General features: G+C 43.3%; 1 protein-coding gene across 1 annotated transcript in view; it reads right to left on the reverse strand.

The window, feature by feature from the left end:
* The window catches only part of ZNF532 (zinc finger protein 532), a 105,580-nt gene that overhangs the window by 23,921 nt on the left and 63,924 nt on the right, over positions 1 to 17,735 (reverse strand). The window contains exons 5-7 of the mRNA XM_021686383.1: positions 15,470 to 15,646; positions 9,122 to 9,284; positions 4,941 to 5,222 (exon numbers count right to left, since the gene is read on the reverse strand). Coding sequence (XP_021542058.1) covers positions 4,941 to 5,222; positions 9,122 to 9,284; positions 15,470 to 15,646 — 622 coding nt within the window. The remainder of the gene's footprint in view (positions 1 to 4,940; positions 5,223 to 9,121; positions 9,285 to 15,469; positions 15,647 to 17,735) is intronic.

The raw sequence follows: 17,735 nt of genomic DNA on the forward strand, positions 1-17,735 counted from the left end.
ATTATCTGCCCCCAATTTTTTTTAACTTAATATTGGATTACAACAAATTACTAAAAAAAAATAAAATAAAAAAATAAAAACCACTGAAAGTGGATACTGGATTTGTATTAGTAAAAAAATACATATGCATTAGAGAAATAAAGACACTAGCTACTAAATAAATAACTAGCATAGCTGGAACTACGTTTTTGAATCTTAAAGACAAAGCTACTGAAGATCTTTGTTCTGATGTGGAACTCTATACAAAATATTTTTAGTAAAAATTTTTTGGATGGGAATTGAGGAGAGAGGAAAAAAATCAGAAACAATTATTGAAACAAAAAGAGGCCATCTTAAAAGAGACAACAGTGAATTATCCTGACGTAAGTTTTTAATTTATGCCAGGTACGCTTATTCCTAACTGAAAATCTTTTCTCCAAAATAATTATATTAGTAGCAATAACACCAAAGCAAACTGCTGTATTGTGGCTGGCAGAATGTGTTCACGTTATTCTCGAAATTATATATACACATAACATTTATTTTTTAAGGCATGATTACAGTATTAAAAACAAATATCCCTTCACGGTGCAGTGAGTCAGAACGTTTACGTAATGATATTTCACTGGGTAGTCCGGTGAAATCAGATCCTTCCAATAACTTCTCACCTGGTGGAAGTAAAAAATTATGCTCTCCTGGGACATTTAGCCAGATACAATTTTCAAATCCCTCATAATTTCATATTTATGTCTCACCTTAAATCCAAAAGGACTGGAAGCTGCTTATCACCTCACAGGTAGTTCCCTCTAGGTACCTACAGCACGGGACACCTTGCGGTCACTAAATATGTATTACTCCCATTTTAAAGAAGAGAAAGTTAAGTCTAAGGGGGGGGGGGGGTAAGATGTCTTCCAAGTCAGCACTCATTCTTTGATCCATTAATTCGAGAAGTATTTATTGGCTTACTATGAGCTAGGGACAGAAGGCCCACAGATATTTTGGATGGGAACTTGAAGAGAGGAAGAAAGCATAAAGCATCTATTGGGAGAAAGAGGTGAGAAGCAGCCTTCACAGAGGATAAGAGTTCCGGTAAGGAAAGCACAGGGTGCCGTGGATACACGTAGGAAGAAGGGACCAAGGAAGGCTCTGCAGATAAGGTGATGTCTAAGCTGAGACCCAAAGGACTAAGAGTAGTTAGACACCAGAGTGGCGCGTTCCTTCAAGGTAACGAACACCACCCGAAAAGCCCCAGAGACGAATGGGCGAACGGTGTTTCAAGCAGGTGGGGCAGGGACGCCTGGGTGGCTCAGTCAGTTAAGTATCTGCCTTTGGCTCTGGTCATGATCCCGGGATGCTGGGATTGAGCCCCGCATCAGCGGGGAGCCTGCTTCTCCCTCTCCCCCTACCCCGCCCCCAGCTCATGCGCTCGCGTGTGTGCTCACTCAAATAAATAAATAAATGAAACCTTTTTAAAAAATAAATTAAATAAAGCAGGTGGAGCATTCGCGTTTGTCTAGCGTGCCCCATGCGAGATACAGCTGGCGGAAGGGGGATCAGGGGAGACCCAGCGAGCCGCCGGACAGCTGAAGCCAGTGGGCACGCAACACTGTGCATCTGGAGCTGCACTTAAGTCTCTCTGGCTGCAGAGAGAACCTTCATCAGGCAAAACAGAGTTGCCTGAACAAAGATGGACAACGCGTGGACTACAAGGTATGAAATGCATGGAGGAGGGAGCGGCCTGGGGAGAAGGAAGGAAGTGTCAAGTCAGGTCGCACACCAAGCTTTTGGCGGCAGAAGCTGGGGGCTGGGGGCAAGCCCGGGTTCCCTGTCGGACAGGCTAAGAGCGCCTGTGAATTATCCAAGAAGCTGAAATACTTGATAAGTGGTTGGATTTGGGGACTGGAACGCAGGCAAGAAACCACAGCTGGAGACAGAGATTTGGAAGTTATCTGCGCACATATACGGGAAATGAAGTCACAAGAGTAACTGAAATTTCCCAGAGAGAGAGAGTGGACTGTTTCCAGGACAGAAACCTGATGGGTGCTCCAGCAATCGTGAGAAAACCCAGGAGGGAGAGCAGTATTCAACACTTAGGGTAGAAAATGCTTTTAGGAAGACCTGCCAATCATGTGAAATACTGTGCGGGCGGCGGCGGGGGGCGGTGGCGGGTAAAAATCGAGGTAAAGACCGAAAAATGTCCAGTTGCCTTGACAATAAGGAGGTGGGTATGGTGAGCTGACACCCAAAGGTGGGCAAGGAGGAAACAGGAGTGGGAAAGTGCAGCCGGCAAAGTACCTGCTTGGCCATTGGAAAGGAGGAAAGGGAAAGGGGCAGACGCAGGAGATATGAAGTGTGGGGGTTAAATGGAACAGAGGTGACGGGCGTATTCGGATAGGAGGGAAAAAGAAAAGAACGGGAACAGACAAGGAGTCTGTAGGCGGGCTGTCTGGGAGTGCAGCGTTCCAGTCTGGTTCAGAATGGCAGAACTTGATCACTCGTCCCTGACGCACGGTCAGCCCTCTGTTCATTTCGCTGGTTTATATGAAGACATTTCTTTCCCTTCCCCACCTCCCTTTAGTTCTCTCCGGAGGTCGAGTGAGCAGCATGGAAACTGAAATCTAATCTGATCTGCCTCCTTCCAAAAGACAGCGTCTCAACTCCTTCAATGCTAATCCTAAAATCCTACTAAGCCCAACATTTCCTCTGGATGAACGGCTGCTTCTAAAGGAAATACATGCGCTGCGCACGGCCCACTCAGGGTGGGGTTTGGCGCTTCTGTCCTAGAGCAAGTAGTTCGAGCTAAGGGTTAGACTTCATCCCACCCAATCTGTCTCAGAGCTGTCCCTTCATCTTATATTCTAGATCCAGTAATTGTTGGATGTGCAAGATAAAGGTAGTTAAAAAAAAAAAAGAAGAAAGAATTTTGAAATGTTCCAAGATGGAGACAAAAATCTCAGATGTATAGGAAATGAAAGCACTGGACTACTAGATTGAGGTCTGCTCCTGTTTTGGCATTTGTAAAATCCAGTTTAGGTGCCAAGAAAAAAAAAAGCCTTTTCCTAGAATCACCACATCAGGCTTGGAAAGGTAACTACAGGTAGTGTATTCATGCAGTGGATTAACCAAGTACTGCCCCTTAAAAACTACCCCATATTTGCAATGAGCATTCTGGGATGCCGTGGCCCACTTGGAGGGCCTAAAGGTGCGATGATCACCGTAAGCCACGTGCCAGCAGAGCTATATATATTCTGTTAAGTAAGTCATTTTTACGTGAGGAGACACTGAATTAAGTGTAGTCAGACCAAATAAAAACATGTCAGCCACATGAGCTGCTCAAATAAAACAGTATCAATGAGATTATGAAGTAATGCTTGAAACACTTAATTTAACAAACTTTTTTTTAAAGATTTTATTTATTCATCTGAGAGCGAGCGAGCGAGTGAGCGAGCGCGCGCTGCGTGCCCATGAGCAGGAGCAGGAGAGGGGCAGGGGCAGAGGGGGAAGCAGACTCCCTGCTGACTAAGGAGCCTGACCCAGGGCTGACCCCAGGACCCTGAGATCATGACCTGAGCCAAAGGCAGATGCTTAACCAAATGAGCCACCCAGAGACCCCTAATTTAATAAACTTTTCAAGGATCTAGTGTATACTAATTACAAGCCAATTCCTAGGTACTTTTTACACAGGTTCCCCAAGGAAAATGATTTGGTTTTCCTGCCTTAAGTTAAAGCAGTTAAGATGGTTTCTTTAAAAGTATGCTGGGGGCACCTGGGTGGCTCAGTCGTTAAGCGTCTGCCTTCGGCTCAGGTCATGATCCCAGGATCCCGGGATGGAACCCAGCATCAGGCTCCCTGCCCCGCGGGAAGTCTGCTTCTTCCTCTCCCACTCCCCCTGCTCATGTTCCCTCTCTCGCTGTCTCTCTCTTTCAAATAAATAAATAAAAATCTTTTTAAAAAATAAATAAATAAAAGCATGCTGTATCTAAACCCAATGATGGATCATAGTATCACTAAGAGAAAGAAGCTGGTATTAGGTGCCTCAGGATTCAATACAAAAATAATACAACACCTATTTGTATCTAAAAATTCAACCTGATCTAATCAAACTTCTAGGAATTATGGGATAAAGAGAAGCAAATTAAACAATGTCAAAAGGAAACAATTACCCACGTCCAGAAATGTGCACAAATATCTACAGGACGTGTAACCCAATTTTTCCAACAAATCAACAGCAAGTAGAAAAATAAGAGGGAGGGCTACTACAGAATAAGAGATTTAGGTTCTCCAAAAATCAAATGCAGTGCAGATTCTTTCTGGATCCTAACTGAAACAAACCAACTTTAAGACTGCCGGAACAGGGCGCCTGGGTGGCTCAGTCGTTAAGCGTCTGCCTTCAGCTCAGGTCATGATCCCAGGGTCCTGGGATCGAGTCCCACATCGGGCTCCCTGCTCGGCAAGAAGCCTGCTTCTCCCTCTCCCACTCCCCCTGCTTGTGTTCCCTCTCTCGCTGTGTCTCTCCCTGTCAAATAAATAAATAAAATCTTTAAAAAAAAAAAAAAAAAGACTGCCGGAATAATATTACAAAATTGTCTTGCCAGTTTCGTGAGGTCTAATAAAGGGTATTAAAAAAAAAAAATCCCTATTAGTTGGAGATGTGTACTTATTTAAAAAAGAGAAAGAGTATATATAAATATTGCAACTCAGATTTTTCAGTGACTTTGAGTTACAGAGCTTCTCCTGGATAGCTTAAGGAAGGATGAGGTATCCCTTCCCCACTACCAAACTCAGGAAAGAATCACATTAAGTTATACAAATACTCCCAACAGGTTCCCAAACATCAATTTCTTTTTCTCCTTTCTTTCTTATTTGTTAATTAGTGGCAGAGCCGAGCCAAGGACCCGAGTGTTAGAGGTCTGCCAATCCTGTGCTCTTCCTCGCACCCATGGGTGGCCTCTTGCTCTTACCTTCCCATGCTCCTTCCTCACGTGGGAAATGTAAACATCTCTCTGTGTGAACAAGCGGTCACACTCCCAACACGTCCAGCCAGGACTGGCTACTTTCTTGGGTTCCATGGATTTTTTCACAGGTGATGGAGACTTCTTTTCCAATTTCTCTTTCCCGTTCATGGATCTCGTATCTTCTTTGTTTTGATTTGCTGAATTCTGAGTTGCAGGCTTAATGCTCAAAGGCAAGTTTATACCCAAGTTTGGAGGCCCTTCAATACTTTTCAATGTTCCATGCATAGACTATGTTACAAAAAGAGAAGAAAGATCTATCACAAATGGTTACCATGGAGAGAAGCACATGTAGACTATTCTTAACACATTACAGATATTCGAAAAGGATTTTATATTCATTCAGAAACATTTCTTAATAGAGCAAGAAGAAAACCTAAGCAAAATATATACTTAAAAAGAGACAGAGGGGAATTAACTTTTATGGTTGCTCTAAATTATGCATTTCTAGTTCCAAATAACTTCTGAAAGCTTATTTGCTTGTGCCATTTTTAAATTCTTAAAAAAAAAAAAAAAAAGCCTTCTGCATGGCATCTAAATTATTCCTGGCTGTCTATCCTCCCCCAGTGAACCAGTGAGTACTCTCTGCAAGAGACTCTTTCTGGGGAAGAAGACGCTTACTTTCACACCTACCCAGAAGCATGGGACTAGGCTGATGCACGGGTAGGTGTTCAAGACCCCCAGCCAATCATCTTTCACAAGCACCTGAGACAAGAGCAAAGCCTTCTCCCTCCCTCTCATACCTTCCACATTCTTGGGACAATTTTAAGAGTTTGGGTTTTCATTGGGGTTTTTTGGGGGTAACGTCAATATCCCTACATCCTATCCCGATCTAGCTCTTCTTACCGATACCACCCAGAGTTAAACAGTAGATACTCAAAAAGCCTCTTACAATTGCTCAGCTGTTTATTATCATTAACATAACAGCCACAACAGCTATCCCACTTAAACTCGAAGGATTCCAAATTCTACTGGGGTAAAATTGGTGCCATGTGATTCTAAAGATCAGTGTGCTTTGTTTTGTTTGTGTTCTAGAAGCAGAGTCAAAAAAAAAAAAAAGGGAGCACGTAAGTCTGTGCCTCAGTGTAGAATTTATCTTTGAACAAGGCCTTCTCGTGTTGCCAGCCTTCAGGCTTGAGTCCCGAACCTACAAAACCTACAGAAAGGCACATGACACACATTTCCTCAAGGGCTCTAGGCCTCCTACATCCCACAGGTCCGCACTGAGTAGATCCCGGCTCCATGTTCCTTCCTGAATGTTTGAGTCCGAAGCGGCTCCCTCAGGGTACTCTCCATCATACCTTCCCAGGCAAGGTCACCTCTCGTCAGTGCAGAGAACTCGCCGACCCTCCTCACTGTCTTACCCGGGAAGGGAAAAGGGGGTTCAATAATTCTCTCATGAGCAGGGGTGACAAGTCTATCCAGAGGATCCTCAAACTGGTCTCTAAAAAAGGGCCTGGGTGGAAAACGTCTCATGTTCTTGGGCACGTGAAAATCTGCGGCGAGGCGAGACGTGATCTCGGGACAGCCAAAAAGCCAAGCACTGCCACCCCACAGGGCAGAGACTTTGGGGTTTCCAATGGCCTTTTTCAAAACAGAAGCCAAGTTTTTACCTTTTTAACCATTTAAAGCCCAAAGAAAACAAAACCCAAAATCTTCTAGTAAACTTTTCCTAAGTTTCTAGGCAAATACGTTTTTACGAACTAAGAAGTTGAGGAGAGGCTCATGTATTGCAGTGTTCTTCTGTGAGTCGGCCTTACCATGCCCTAAGAATTACAGGAAAGCGGCAAAAAGTTCTGCCGTGACAAGAGGACAAGGCCATGTGTGCCAAAATGGGAATTTCTACTTTACATCATTCCATTTTCACATCATGAAGTAAAAGTAATATCATTTATTAAAAGCAAAGTTTTTTTTTTAAATAAAAGAAATACCACCTAATTCTTCTGGAATTGATTTTTCCTTAGGTCATGTAACAACAAATAACTTGAACAATTGTAACTTGAAAGTTTGCTTTAAATGTAAATGCCAACATGCATACAGGGAATCCCACACAGTGAATAAATCTATACTCTGCAAGAAGAAATGATACAAACTGGATTAAATTAGGCAAATAAAGGGGCGCCTGGGTGGCTCAGTTGGTTAAGCGACTGCCTTCGGCTCAGGTCATGATCCTGGAGTCCCTGGATCGAGTCCCGCATCGGGCTCCCTGCTCGGCGAGGAGCCTGCTTCTCCCTCTAACCCTCCCCCCGTCATGTACTCTCTCTCTCTCTCTCTCAAATAAATAAATCTTAAAAAAAAAAAAAAAAAAATTAGGCAAATAAAGATCTACCTTTAAATGAATACATGCGGGGGGCAGGGAACACTGTTCCTGTCCTGCTTTTCTCTTAATTTCTTCCTCAAGAAAAACTGAACAGCACAGGTATTAAGTGATATAAATAAACTCACAAGAACTAGTACAGATCTCAAAAATAAAAACAAAAATAGGGTGCCCCTAAAACTTTATTCCTACCCATCCCCAAACACATAAAGGCAGGATATTTTAAATGTATAGGACATACTTGAAATGAGAATATAAGTGAGTATTCTCAATGTTTTTCGTATCATGTAGTCTCGTAAAGGTTCAGATGAATAAAAACAATTCTTTCGTCCTTGTGGCCACAGGATTTTGCCACTCCTCTTCAGTCTCTATTCTTGGAAACTTGTATTCCTTCAAACTCACTATTAACACAAGGAAGACCCTAACCACAAGGTCGATGACCCCACTTCCAGATGTAAACATGAGTTCTAGAAAGCAAATACCTTAAAAGCCTCTTAAGAAGTAACTTTTCTTTCTTTTTTCTCCCCCCTACCCCCGTAAAAACTATGTTAAAATATTTGGGTCTAATTCCAATGTCACTACATTTTTATGAGCAGCTTTTAGGGTTGCTGTTTTTTTCCTGATCATTCATTAAATAAGTATTTGTTGTCAAGACAGTTTCGTAATTTCAGTGAAAACCTTTAAAATATCTTAAGAGGATTTTACTGTACTTTAAGTGATAATGATGAAATGTATCTCCCATGCATTGACTCACCATAGGAATGCCAGAGAGCCACTACCTTAGCCCGGCCGCCAGTGAGCAGACCCTCCAATGAGCAGACGTTAGGTTCTTTGCAATAGGCAGTTATGCTACGTGAGCTCACATATGCTCAACCCAGGAAATTTCAAGGATTAACAGTCCATTCATTTAACTAAGATGAGACTAGACTAATTCAGAGACCTGATCTGTTCACCTTTCTTGTATCCCATATTTAAAAAGAGAAGAACTAAGAGGAAGAGAGATGGAGTTCATGATATCGGCCGCCGTTGCCTTCTCTTTTTAAAAAGTCAAGTCACTTTAAGCTCTGAGAGCTGATGGATATTATCTCCTAATCACACAGGAATAAAATTGCTTAACCTTTCACAGTGGGCAGTTAAGAGGCTAGGACTAAGCACTGTCCTTCATGAGCTTAAAAGGCTGTAAAGAGATTTAGGTGCCCCTTTTGGGGCTTGGAGGGTGGGGGTTATCCAAACTGGACATATATTCATTTCATTAACTGAATACTTGCCAGGGGCCAGACACTGCTGTATCCTACACATTTTACTGTCAATTTACATGCAACCTTGATAGAAAAAAAGACTAAAAAAAAAGATCCAGGGGCATCAATTATAATGTAAATTTAACCGCTTACATAATCTCAAGGGAAAATCTTTATTTTTCTAAATACACCAATATTTACAACGAATTAACACAATTCGTCAGAGTCCCTGTCTATTTCTAAATCCTATACAACACGGACTTCTCAAAAAAAGTAAACTTCACAGTCATCATTTTCACATGTAGGGAAAAAAAAGAACCCTAATACATTTTCTTTGAGAATCGTTTGTTACTCTGCACTGATCTCTCACGGCATGCAGATTGGGACTCGGGAATAAAAAGCATCAGTCAAGTATATGATGGCAGCATTCTGTAAATTGCTCTGTACCAACAACCAGCATCCATCCCTTCCCTCTACAGCATGCACGCTTTCTCTTCATCTGCAGCGCTGCCTTGACTTATGATCAATGAATGGGTCTGCAATTTACGTAAAGGACACAAGAGATGCGCACACACCTTGATATGGTCCATCATGAGTTGCTTCTGTGCATATAAAAGAGAACAGTCTGGACACTTGAAAACAGACACCTTCTGGTTTTCGATGTGTTGGTCAAAGTGCCGATACAGCAGGGTTTGCAGGGTAAAAACAGTGTCGCACATGGAACACTTATATATTATTCTAAAACAGAAGAAGTGCGTGGAAATGTCAGTCAGCCCTCGTCTCTGAAGCCAAAGGAACTGCTACTTTACTTCTCATCTCAAGAATTCAGGTGGCAGGAGCAGCGAGAACACATAAACACGGTAAAAAGAACAAAACAGTTTAGCTTTGAAACAAACTTTTGGAGGCAACTGGCGTCACTCAAGTGCAGATCGCATTCTGAGTAAAGACGCATTCAACCACATTTGCATAGAAGTCTACATTAATGACCATTTTACTACTTACAGATCTATAGCGGATACTTGTTTGTACAAGATCTTCACTCGTTAGTTACTTTAACACAGAGCAAAAGCACTCCTGATTTTTTTTTTTTTTTTTTTTACGTATTCTTTAAGAGAAGACAAGGAACGCAGCTGGGTGGTGGTCCCCTAACTTGAGAAAGCATTTGTTAACGAACTAAGTAGGGCTGTTCAGCTCCGCTGCCTACGTAAGATCTTACTTGTCCCAAGTTTTCTTTTCGAGTTAGGGGCAATTTTACACTTGAATTGCAGTATTCCTCTACACGTTCTCAACACAGAAAGCCCTACACCAGTAAACAATTATACACCCCCCCCACCCGCCAAAAAAAAAGACAGAAAGAAAGAGAAAGAAAAAAGAAAATCCGAACCAACTATTGTTTCAGTTTGCACATCTATTGTGCTTAAAATGGTTTAAAATACTGTCCGTTACATTTCCATACCTGATGTTACTGCCAAGCAGCCTCCCTAAACTAATCCAATAGACCTGAGCCTTCTGCACATAATCCCATCCAACCATCAACACCTTCCACTGAAGCTCAGGCAGGAGGGAAAGTACCAGACTCCCCAGCCACCAACCTCCACCCCCAGGGGCTTCGCTGCTCACTCAATATGCCTACAGTAGGTCCCCTTCCTCCCGTAACTGCCCCAGGTCTTCCTGGTCCTCAAGGGAGACCCTAGGGACACCTGTGCCCTTTGAAGAGCTGTGAGAACAGGCACAAAGAATCCTAGGGAGCAGTTGAGGAAAATGGCAGAGAAACACTGATTGAAGGTACAAGTCAGAGATGAAAAAAGCAGAGTTGAGATTCCATTTGCTATTTGCACAGCAAAGCCAAAGAAAGGAAAGCCTCTAGAAACCACGGGTCTTTCCTCTTAGGGTCTTCAGAAAGCACATCTCGCTTCATAGTTCTCTGTCAATAAATGACAGATTTAACTTTTTTTTTCCTTTTCCCACATAGAATTTATAAATTTAACTGGATTCAGCGGCCCATGTTTTTACAACGTCTTGACATATTAGTAACTTAGTGCACACTTGATTGGGGAGGGGAGGGGACTTTCAAGGACTTCAGGACGTCACCACATGGGGTGCCATCATTAACTGTACCAAGTGTGACGAGGATGTTCATTTCCTCACTATTTAAAATAGCTCAGAATTGAAAATAGCCCAAACATGCAGTAACGTCAAGTAGTGAAGTAAGAGCAACGATGTCATTTTTCACAAATTATGCTACAGACACATTACCAGTGAATGGAAAGATTGTCGTGGAAATTCAAACAACAGGGAACAAGACAGTATGCATGATACGTTCACATTTTTTTAAGGGTGCAGAAAAGACATGGAAGGTTACACAACTGTCATCATCTCTGCCAGATGATACTACAGGTATTCTTACTGTTTTGCTTGTCTGTTCTTCTTGATTTTTCTGGAATTACCACAGAGTAACAAGAAAAAAATAATAGCCCCAGGAAAAGAATGAAGATTTACTAGCTAAGCTAAGAATTTTCTCAGGATTCTGTTCTTACATTTTTTCGAAAGCACTATTTCACGAAAAATGGCATGGCCCATTTTATTCATGCTACATTCCTTTGGGGAGGGGTTTTGTTTGCTTTGACTTTTTTTTTTTTTTTGCTTTCCACTGAATAGCAAAGATTTACTTAAGCATTTTTCTGAGGAACAGTTTGCTCGTATAATATTGGAACACCGCCCCACAAACTGCTAACGCATATAAAGCGGGAAGTGGTGACTATATGGCACAGAGGTCTGGGGGACACCAGCTTGACTAGATGGTGGGGGTCAGCAGCGCTGCCAGAAGCACACATGGGCACTGCCTGTCTCTGACGAAACACAACAAGGAGCCTCCTGCCAAGAGTACATGTCCTGCGTCCAGCTACGAGAAAGCAGCGACAGACGGGGGTCATCCTGAGAATGAGGGGCTGGAAGCCTCTTCGGACGGCCAAAGACGTAAGAGGTGGGGGAAGACCGAGCAACTGTTCCAGACGGAAGAACCCTGACAAGACAGGACGATTAAATGCAAAACATGTTCCTGGATAGGATTTTGAACATGAAAGAAAAAAGAAAAAAAAAAAGACATTTTCTCAACTATTAGAGAAATTTTAATGGGATCTACACATTGAGCAGTAATGTAATCAGCACGAATTTCTGACTGGGAGGACTCAACGGGGGTGACATACGTGGGTGACCTTTTTGGGAGGAGAGGCAGAACACACTCCAATATTTATGTCATGCTGCCCCATTATTCTTCAACGAGAGAGAAAGAGAGAGACACACACATGGAGAAAGAAATGGTGGGAGTAAATGTCAGGAATGCGGGCAACTGGGGAATCTGGGTGAAGGGATGTCATCTGTAGAGTTTTCCAACTTTTCTGTAGGACAGAAACTATTGAGAAACGTTAAAATGGTGCTCATGTTAAAAAACAAAGCCCAAATAAATGAACCTCACACACACGAGTTAGGACATGAGGATGGAGCAAACTGTCCAACCACAATGGAAGAAAATCACAGGAGGTAGCCAGGCGTGGTTGGGGGGGGGGGGGGGGGGGGGGGGGGGGGGGGGGGCGGGGGGGAAGCCAGGCAGGACAGTGGGGGGTAAGCCAGGCAGGACGGTGAGGCCTGTTTGTATGCAGGCAAACGCTTGGGCACAGCATGGTGAGGGAACAGAAAGAAACACAGTGTGGCTGGATCCGCAGGCTGTGGGAATGGCGGGGGAGGTCCTGTAGAGTTGCAAAGGGCTCTGAAAGCCAAACCTGTGTGTGTGACTGAATCCTACCCTAGTCGCAAGACTGAGGGAATGGTGGGGTAACCAGACGAAGGGGCGGCGGCAGTCCCCTGGAGAGAAGGGGGGAGGTGAAGGGAAGGAGGGGGAAAAAAAGAAAATGAAAGCTAAAACCAGGGCGTCTGGGTGGCTCAGTCGGTTGAGTGACTCTTGATCTCAGCTCAGGTCTTGATCTCAAGAGTTCAAGCCCCATGTTGGGCTCCATGCTGGGCCTAACTTAATAAAAACCTTAATATAAAAACCGACTTAATAAAAGAAAGGAAGGAAGGGAAGGAAGGAAGAACGGGGGAAAAAGAAAGCTAAAACCAAATACCCACACTCAGGTCCAACTTACAGCAACCCAAACTCTCTAGAAGAGTGTGTAACCCTCTAAACAAATGCAAAAACAAATGGAACCAAAGATTCTAAGCTCAGAAATCACTGCCACAAACCTCCTCCTTCATTACCACTGACCGAATCCAACTAAGTGCAAAGCACTGTCCTGAGCAACAAACAATCCCCACGCCTCCAACAGGTGAGCCATGTCACGGACAGGCTCAGGGAGGAGAGAATTTGCTGGATGTTGCACAGATCCCAGGGCCATGGTTCAAATTCAGCCTCATCTGACTCCAAAGCCTTCCACCGTGCCGCTGTTACAATTTAGTACATGCTTGACTTCTTAGGGACTGATTCAGAAACGCTCTGTCTCTTATATAATTCTAGACTCTGGAGGTCTCGCTTCTCCACTTACATACATTTAGAGTGGCAAATAAAAGGAAGGCACAAAATAGCAAAAAACCTACTGTTCATTAGATGTCAAGGAAAAGACGAAAACAGACACAAAACTCTATCACCATGAAATCTAGGAATGGACGTTCAAAATGGATCTGGAATCTCCCAGAAAAGATTAAAGGGTCTTCACAATTTTCTCGGAAGACAGCAGGGTAACAACCTGACCACACACTGAAAAGCAAGAAACACAGCACTGGAACAGTGCCTGGCACATAAGAAACACTACATAAATGTTAAATAAAAATCTCAAAAAAATACAGAAGTGAAATCTTGCACTGTGCGCTTTGCAATTTGAGGTGCTGGGACAACAGGACGTTATGGGGCTATATTTTTAGACCCCATGTAGTCGCTAAAGAAAATGGGGGAGGGTTATTTTTATACTGATCTTTAAAAAAATTAATGCACACCATCTGCATAATGTTCAGTCATTTGCATAACCACCTGTGAACCAAATCCTGCTAGGAGATTTCAATACCTGAGTCTCCAGTGTAGTCGGGGCTATTGATTTTGGGGGGCTTACATAAACAGAGCAGAGATGGATTTAATGTCAAAAGGAAGCTTCTGAATCAAGTGTAGGCCAGGTAGCATTCCAGCAGGCACAGCAAGGCTTTACAGGAGCCTGAATGGGGAAAGGTGGCAGAGACGAAGGATCTCAAGGCCCGCTGTAATACAGTCGTGACACATGGAGCCCGACGTGCAGTCCCTGGGGTCCCAGCCAGGCTGCAGGTGAGGACTCGCCTCGGCCAAGCACCACCACCCACTGTATGAATGCAGCTGAGTTAAAGTTCACTGGTTTGGCAGTTTTGTTGTATTTCACCTATATTTTTTTTTCTTTTAGTTTTACAATTTAAAACATACTAGTCGATGCCTATCTTTAGAGTTGGTACTTATTAAAGAACAACTGTAGCAAAAATAATTTTAGGAAAATACTGGAATAATTTTTTCCTATGCATTACTCAACCTGGAAAGTTACTGTTTTAGCTTATCTTAATCAGGTGCTGCCCTGTATTCCTAGGTAACAACTGCTATTCCAGATGTCAGTAATGTTTTAGTTATTTATTTGAATAAAGAACCAAATTAAAAACTGTATTAACTGGGGGCAAGACACTGCCTTAGTGCCTAGAAGCTTTACAACCATGAACAGTGAAGACCTCAGAGTTCACTGAAGTGCGTCTTCATGGTCAAGATACCAGGTTATATCTGCAGTTTGTTTCATTTCGAGGATCCACAGAGATCAGAGTGAAGGTCTTCCTAGAACAGAATTCCAAACTTTATCCTCATTTTTTAGTAAACACTCCTATAGTGTTCCGTCATTAATATTTTCCCAAACTCAATGTTACCATAAAAGCCAGACACACATTGGCATATCTGCACATCTTCCCTCTACTTCCTTGATTATGGAGTTATGGGCAAAGCACACCAATAGCTTCGAGCAGCAAATCTAACCTCACGCAACAATCAAATTCCACGTTGCCATAAATAACACGGGAATGAAAGGAGCTTCACCAAGAGCATCTAATCCAGTGCTGTGTTCGCAACAAAGAGGAAATGTGGAAAGGACCAAAGCCACCGAGCCCCTCTGTGCTCCAGACAGAGGGACTACTGTGTGCCACACATTTTAAATGTCACCTTTCAGCCTCACACAAACTCTGGGCCATAAGCACTACCCTCACTTTATGGGAGAGAAAAATGGATGTTGAAACAGAGCATGTGATGGCCCCAGACCTCACAGCTGGGGGCTGGGTGGTGGGACTCGGAATCTAAAGCCCACACTCCCTCGTCTTGGCTAACTGCCTGTGACGCAGGCAGGCAGCCCGGGTCTGCTCAAGTACCACTTCGTCATTAAAGCCTCAACAAAGCCAAAACTGACAAAACTAGGAGCAAGATTAAGACAAAAATGAAATCTGCTTTTGCTCATCAAGGACTTACACTGGTTATGAAGTTAAACTCAGTATCCAGTGTTTTAAACTGACTTCGTATCATGTTATGATAAAAAGTGTATCCTCTAAGAAACCATGTTAGAAAAAAAGGAAAGATGACAGTATGTTACAGTTCCCCTCAAACTTGTTAAAATCATCCTAAGAAAAAGAACAAAACTGATAAACATTCACTTGCTTCGTGGAAACTGAAGGGCACAAATGGTAAGTGACATTTTCGGCCGGAGGCTTCCCCGGGAAAGAGCGGACGGGTTTAGGGAGTGAGGAGCTACCGGCTGTCCCTCCTGGAGCGGTGACATCTTCCTGCTGGCATCGTTCTCCCATCGTTCTCTAGCCCACAGAACTCCGTCCTCCTCTCAATCACTGAGAAGGCGGTGGCATGAAGGTCAGAAGGCGGCAGGACTTACTTTGGTTCTCCTATCTTGACGCCGGGATGCTGAGTGTAGGCATGGGAATGTGTGCTTGGGGCAGACTTAAACGCCATGGGACAAATAGGACACTTGTAGAAGACCTCACAGTGAGAGCCCTGGATGTGCGACTTCAGAGCGGCCACGTCAGAGTACACGACATTGCAATGGACACACCTGCCAGGAAAACAAACACGCGGTCGTCAGCACGGGACCATCACACACGAGCACTTTCACTGTCAAAGTCAGGTAAAATGAGCATCTTGTAAGGGCCTCCCGAGGCTTCTCAGGGCTTTTAGGAAGTAAGTCTTGCTTTGTTTGGTTTTCTCTTTATAACAGATCGAATTATTTTTATATATTTAAGAAGGAAGATCATGAAGAAGAAAAACGAAACTCAAATGGCCTGTGACTTGAGCATCTTTGAAACTGCTGGAAGTAAATATCCAGACTCCAGCGTGTGGGGAGACCGGTGGATTGTGGGGGCGGTATCAAGGCCGGGGAACACGGCAAGACCCTAGGACTTGTGACTCTGGAGAACACTCCCACATGCTGGACTCGGACCCTAGGCCCTGAGGTTCCTAGCCACCCGGTATGCCCAAATGGCATTGCCAATGGAAGAAATCTTCACCGCCTCAACCTACATGCCATCAACAAAGGGGCAGAGAGGACAAATCAGGACAGGCTTCGAAGCCATGGCCACGGTCTCCTGGGACACACTGATGCTGGCCAATGGATCTGGAGTTAAGGGGGCCTGTTGGGTAGAGAAGGTTAACCACCTAGACTGCTTGTCTCCTGGAAAATAAGTTCAGGTACACTTACATTTGTTTTAAAAAATAACATGAATTAAAAACTTCTGAAAAATCAACATAGCTAAATAGTCGTTCTGGTTAACTTTACTTTTTGAATGTGTGATAATGTGATTAGCCCGTGAACTGATCATATCTAGTCCTTTGGAAACAAGCTGACGCTTAGGTATGTTTCTCCCCAAGCTCTTCTTTCTCATGCAGGGACTCTCAGCACACTGATTACATATCCACTTGATGACCTCGTCGTCCTGTGTTCACACCTGAGAACTAATGAGGGTGGGCTCTGGAGCCGCTGAGAGTCTGTGGAGGTAAACCTGTAACACACCTGAGCAGACACGTTCCTGGATGTGAAGGTGGGGGCTGACATGGGGAAGAGGGACTGAAGACAGCAGGTAGAGCTCCGTTACTTCTGCATGAATTTAAGGTACTTTCATTCCTAGAACCTCCCCTCCGAATTCATGGAGATGCTTCCAAAGTCACACAGGAGTGGCACTCTCTGAAGTATATGGGTTCTATAAAGCATGCCGCGTTAAGCTTTGCAAGCATTCCATAAAAATCGTAATTCGTGTGTTAGCATTTTTTAAATGACTTAAGGCATAATGTTCAACAGCATATACATTAAAAACACTAAATCATAATAGGAGAATAATTAAGGAAAGCTCCTCTATCTTATCTACTTGAACTATTATGCCACCCAAGCACACTGAAATTATTTTGGGTTAACCTGAACTTGTGTTGTCTTAAACAGGTTACTGATCCTCTCTGGGCCTGTTTCTCGTGTGTAAAAAGAGAAGAGTCGAACTCAGTCACTTTTTAGTTCTTCCCAACCCTACAAGCCTGATTCCTACGTAAGAGGAGGATCCCATCAAACAAAAATGGATCACTAATGAAACAGAAGGGTCCTCCACCGCGGCACCATAAACAGAACAATTTCCTCAAGGGCAGAAAGGTGGTGTTCAAAGGGCAAAGACCCAAGAAGGGCAAAAAGAAACAAAGAACTAATTCTCTGAAGTCGCCTAGACTGGGAGGGAGATTTAATCTTAAGGAAAATAAACCGGAAGTTAAAGGCATCTAGACAACATTTGAAGGAGGAGGCCCAAAGAGCACCACAGAGACCAAGGGAAAACCCTCCTTAACGTGAGGAAAGAAAGCAGAGAATTTAAAAACCAGTTACGAAAAGAGAGAGTTTTGTAAAATATCGGCCCACAGGTGGAAGAAAAGTTTACGGGGCACAGAGGCCGACAGGAGATGGAAAGACGACAAACAAAGAGAAGACAGAATTTGAAGGGTTCATACAGTATCTTCATGCTACTAAAATCTTGTCTATTAATAAATATTTCATGTACCTGAGGCCCTTTGTGTTCTGGGTACCAATCAAGTTTCTCTTCACGTTTAAAAAAAAAAAATTTTTTTTTAATGTTTATAATATACAATCCTATAGACCCCCTTTCAAAATGCAG

This window comes from Neomonachus schauinslandi, chromosome 14 (assembly GCF_002201575.2).
Source record: "Neomonachus schauinslandi chromosome 14, ASM220157v2, whole genome shotgun sequence".
NCBI lineage: Eukaryota > Metazoa > Chordata > Mammalia > Carnivora > Phocidae > Neomonachus > Neomonachus schauinslandi.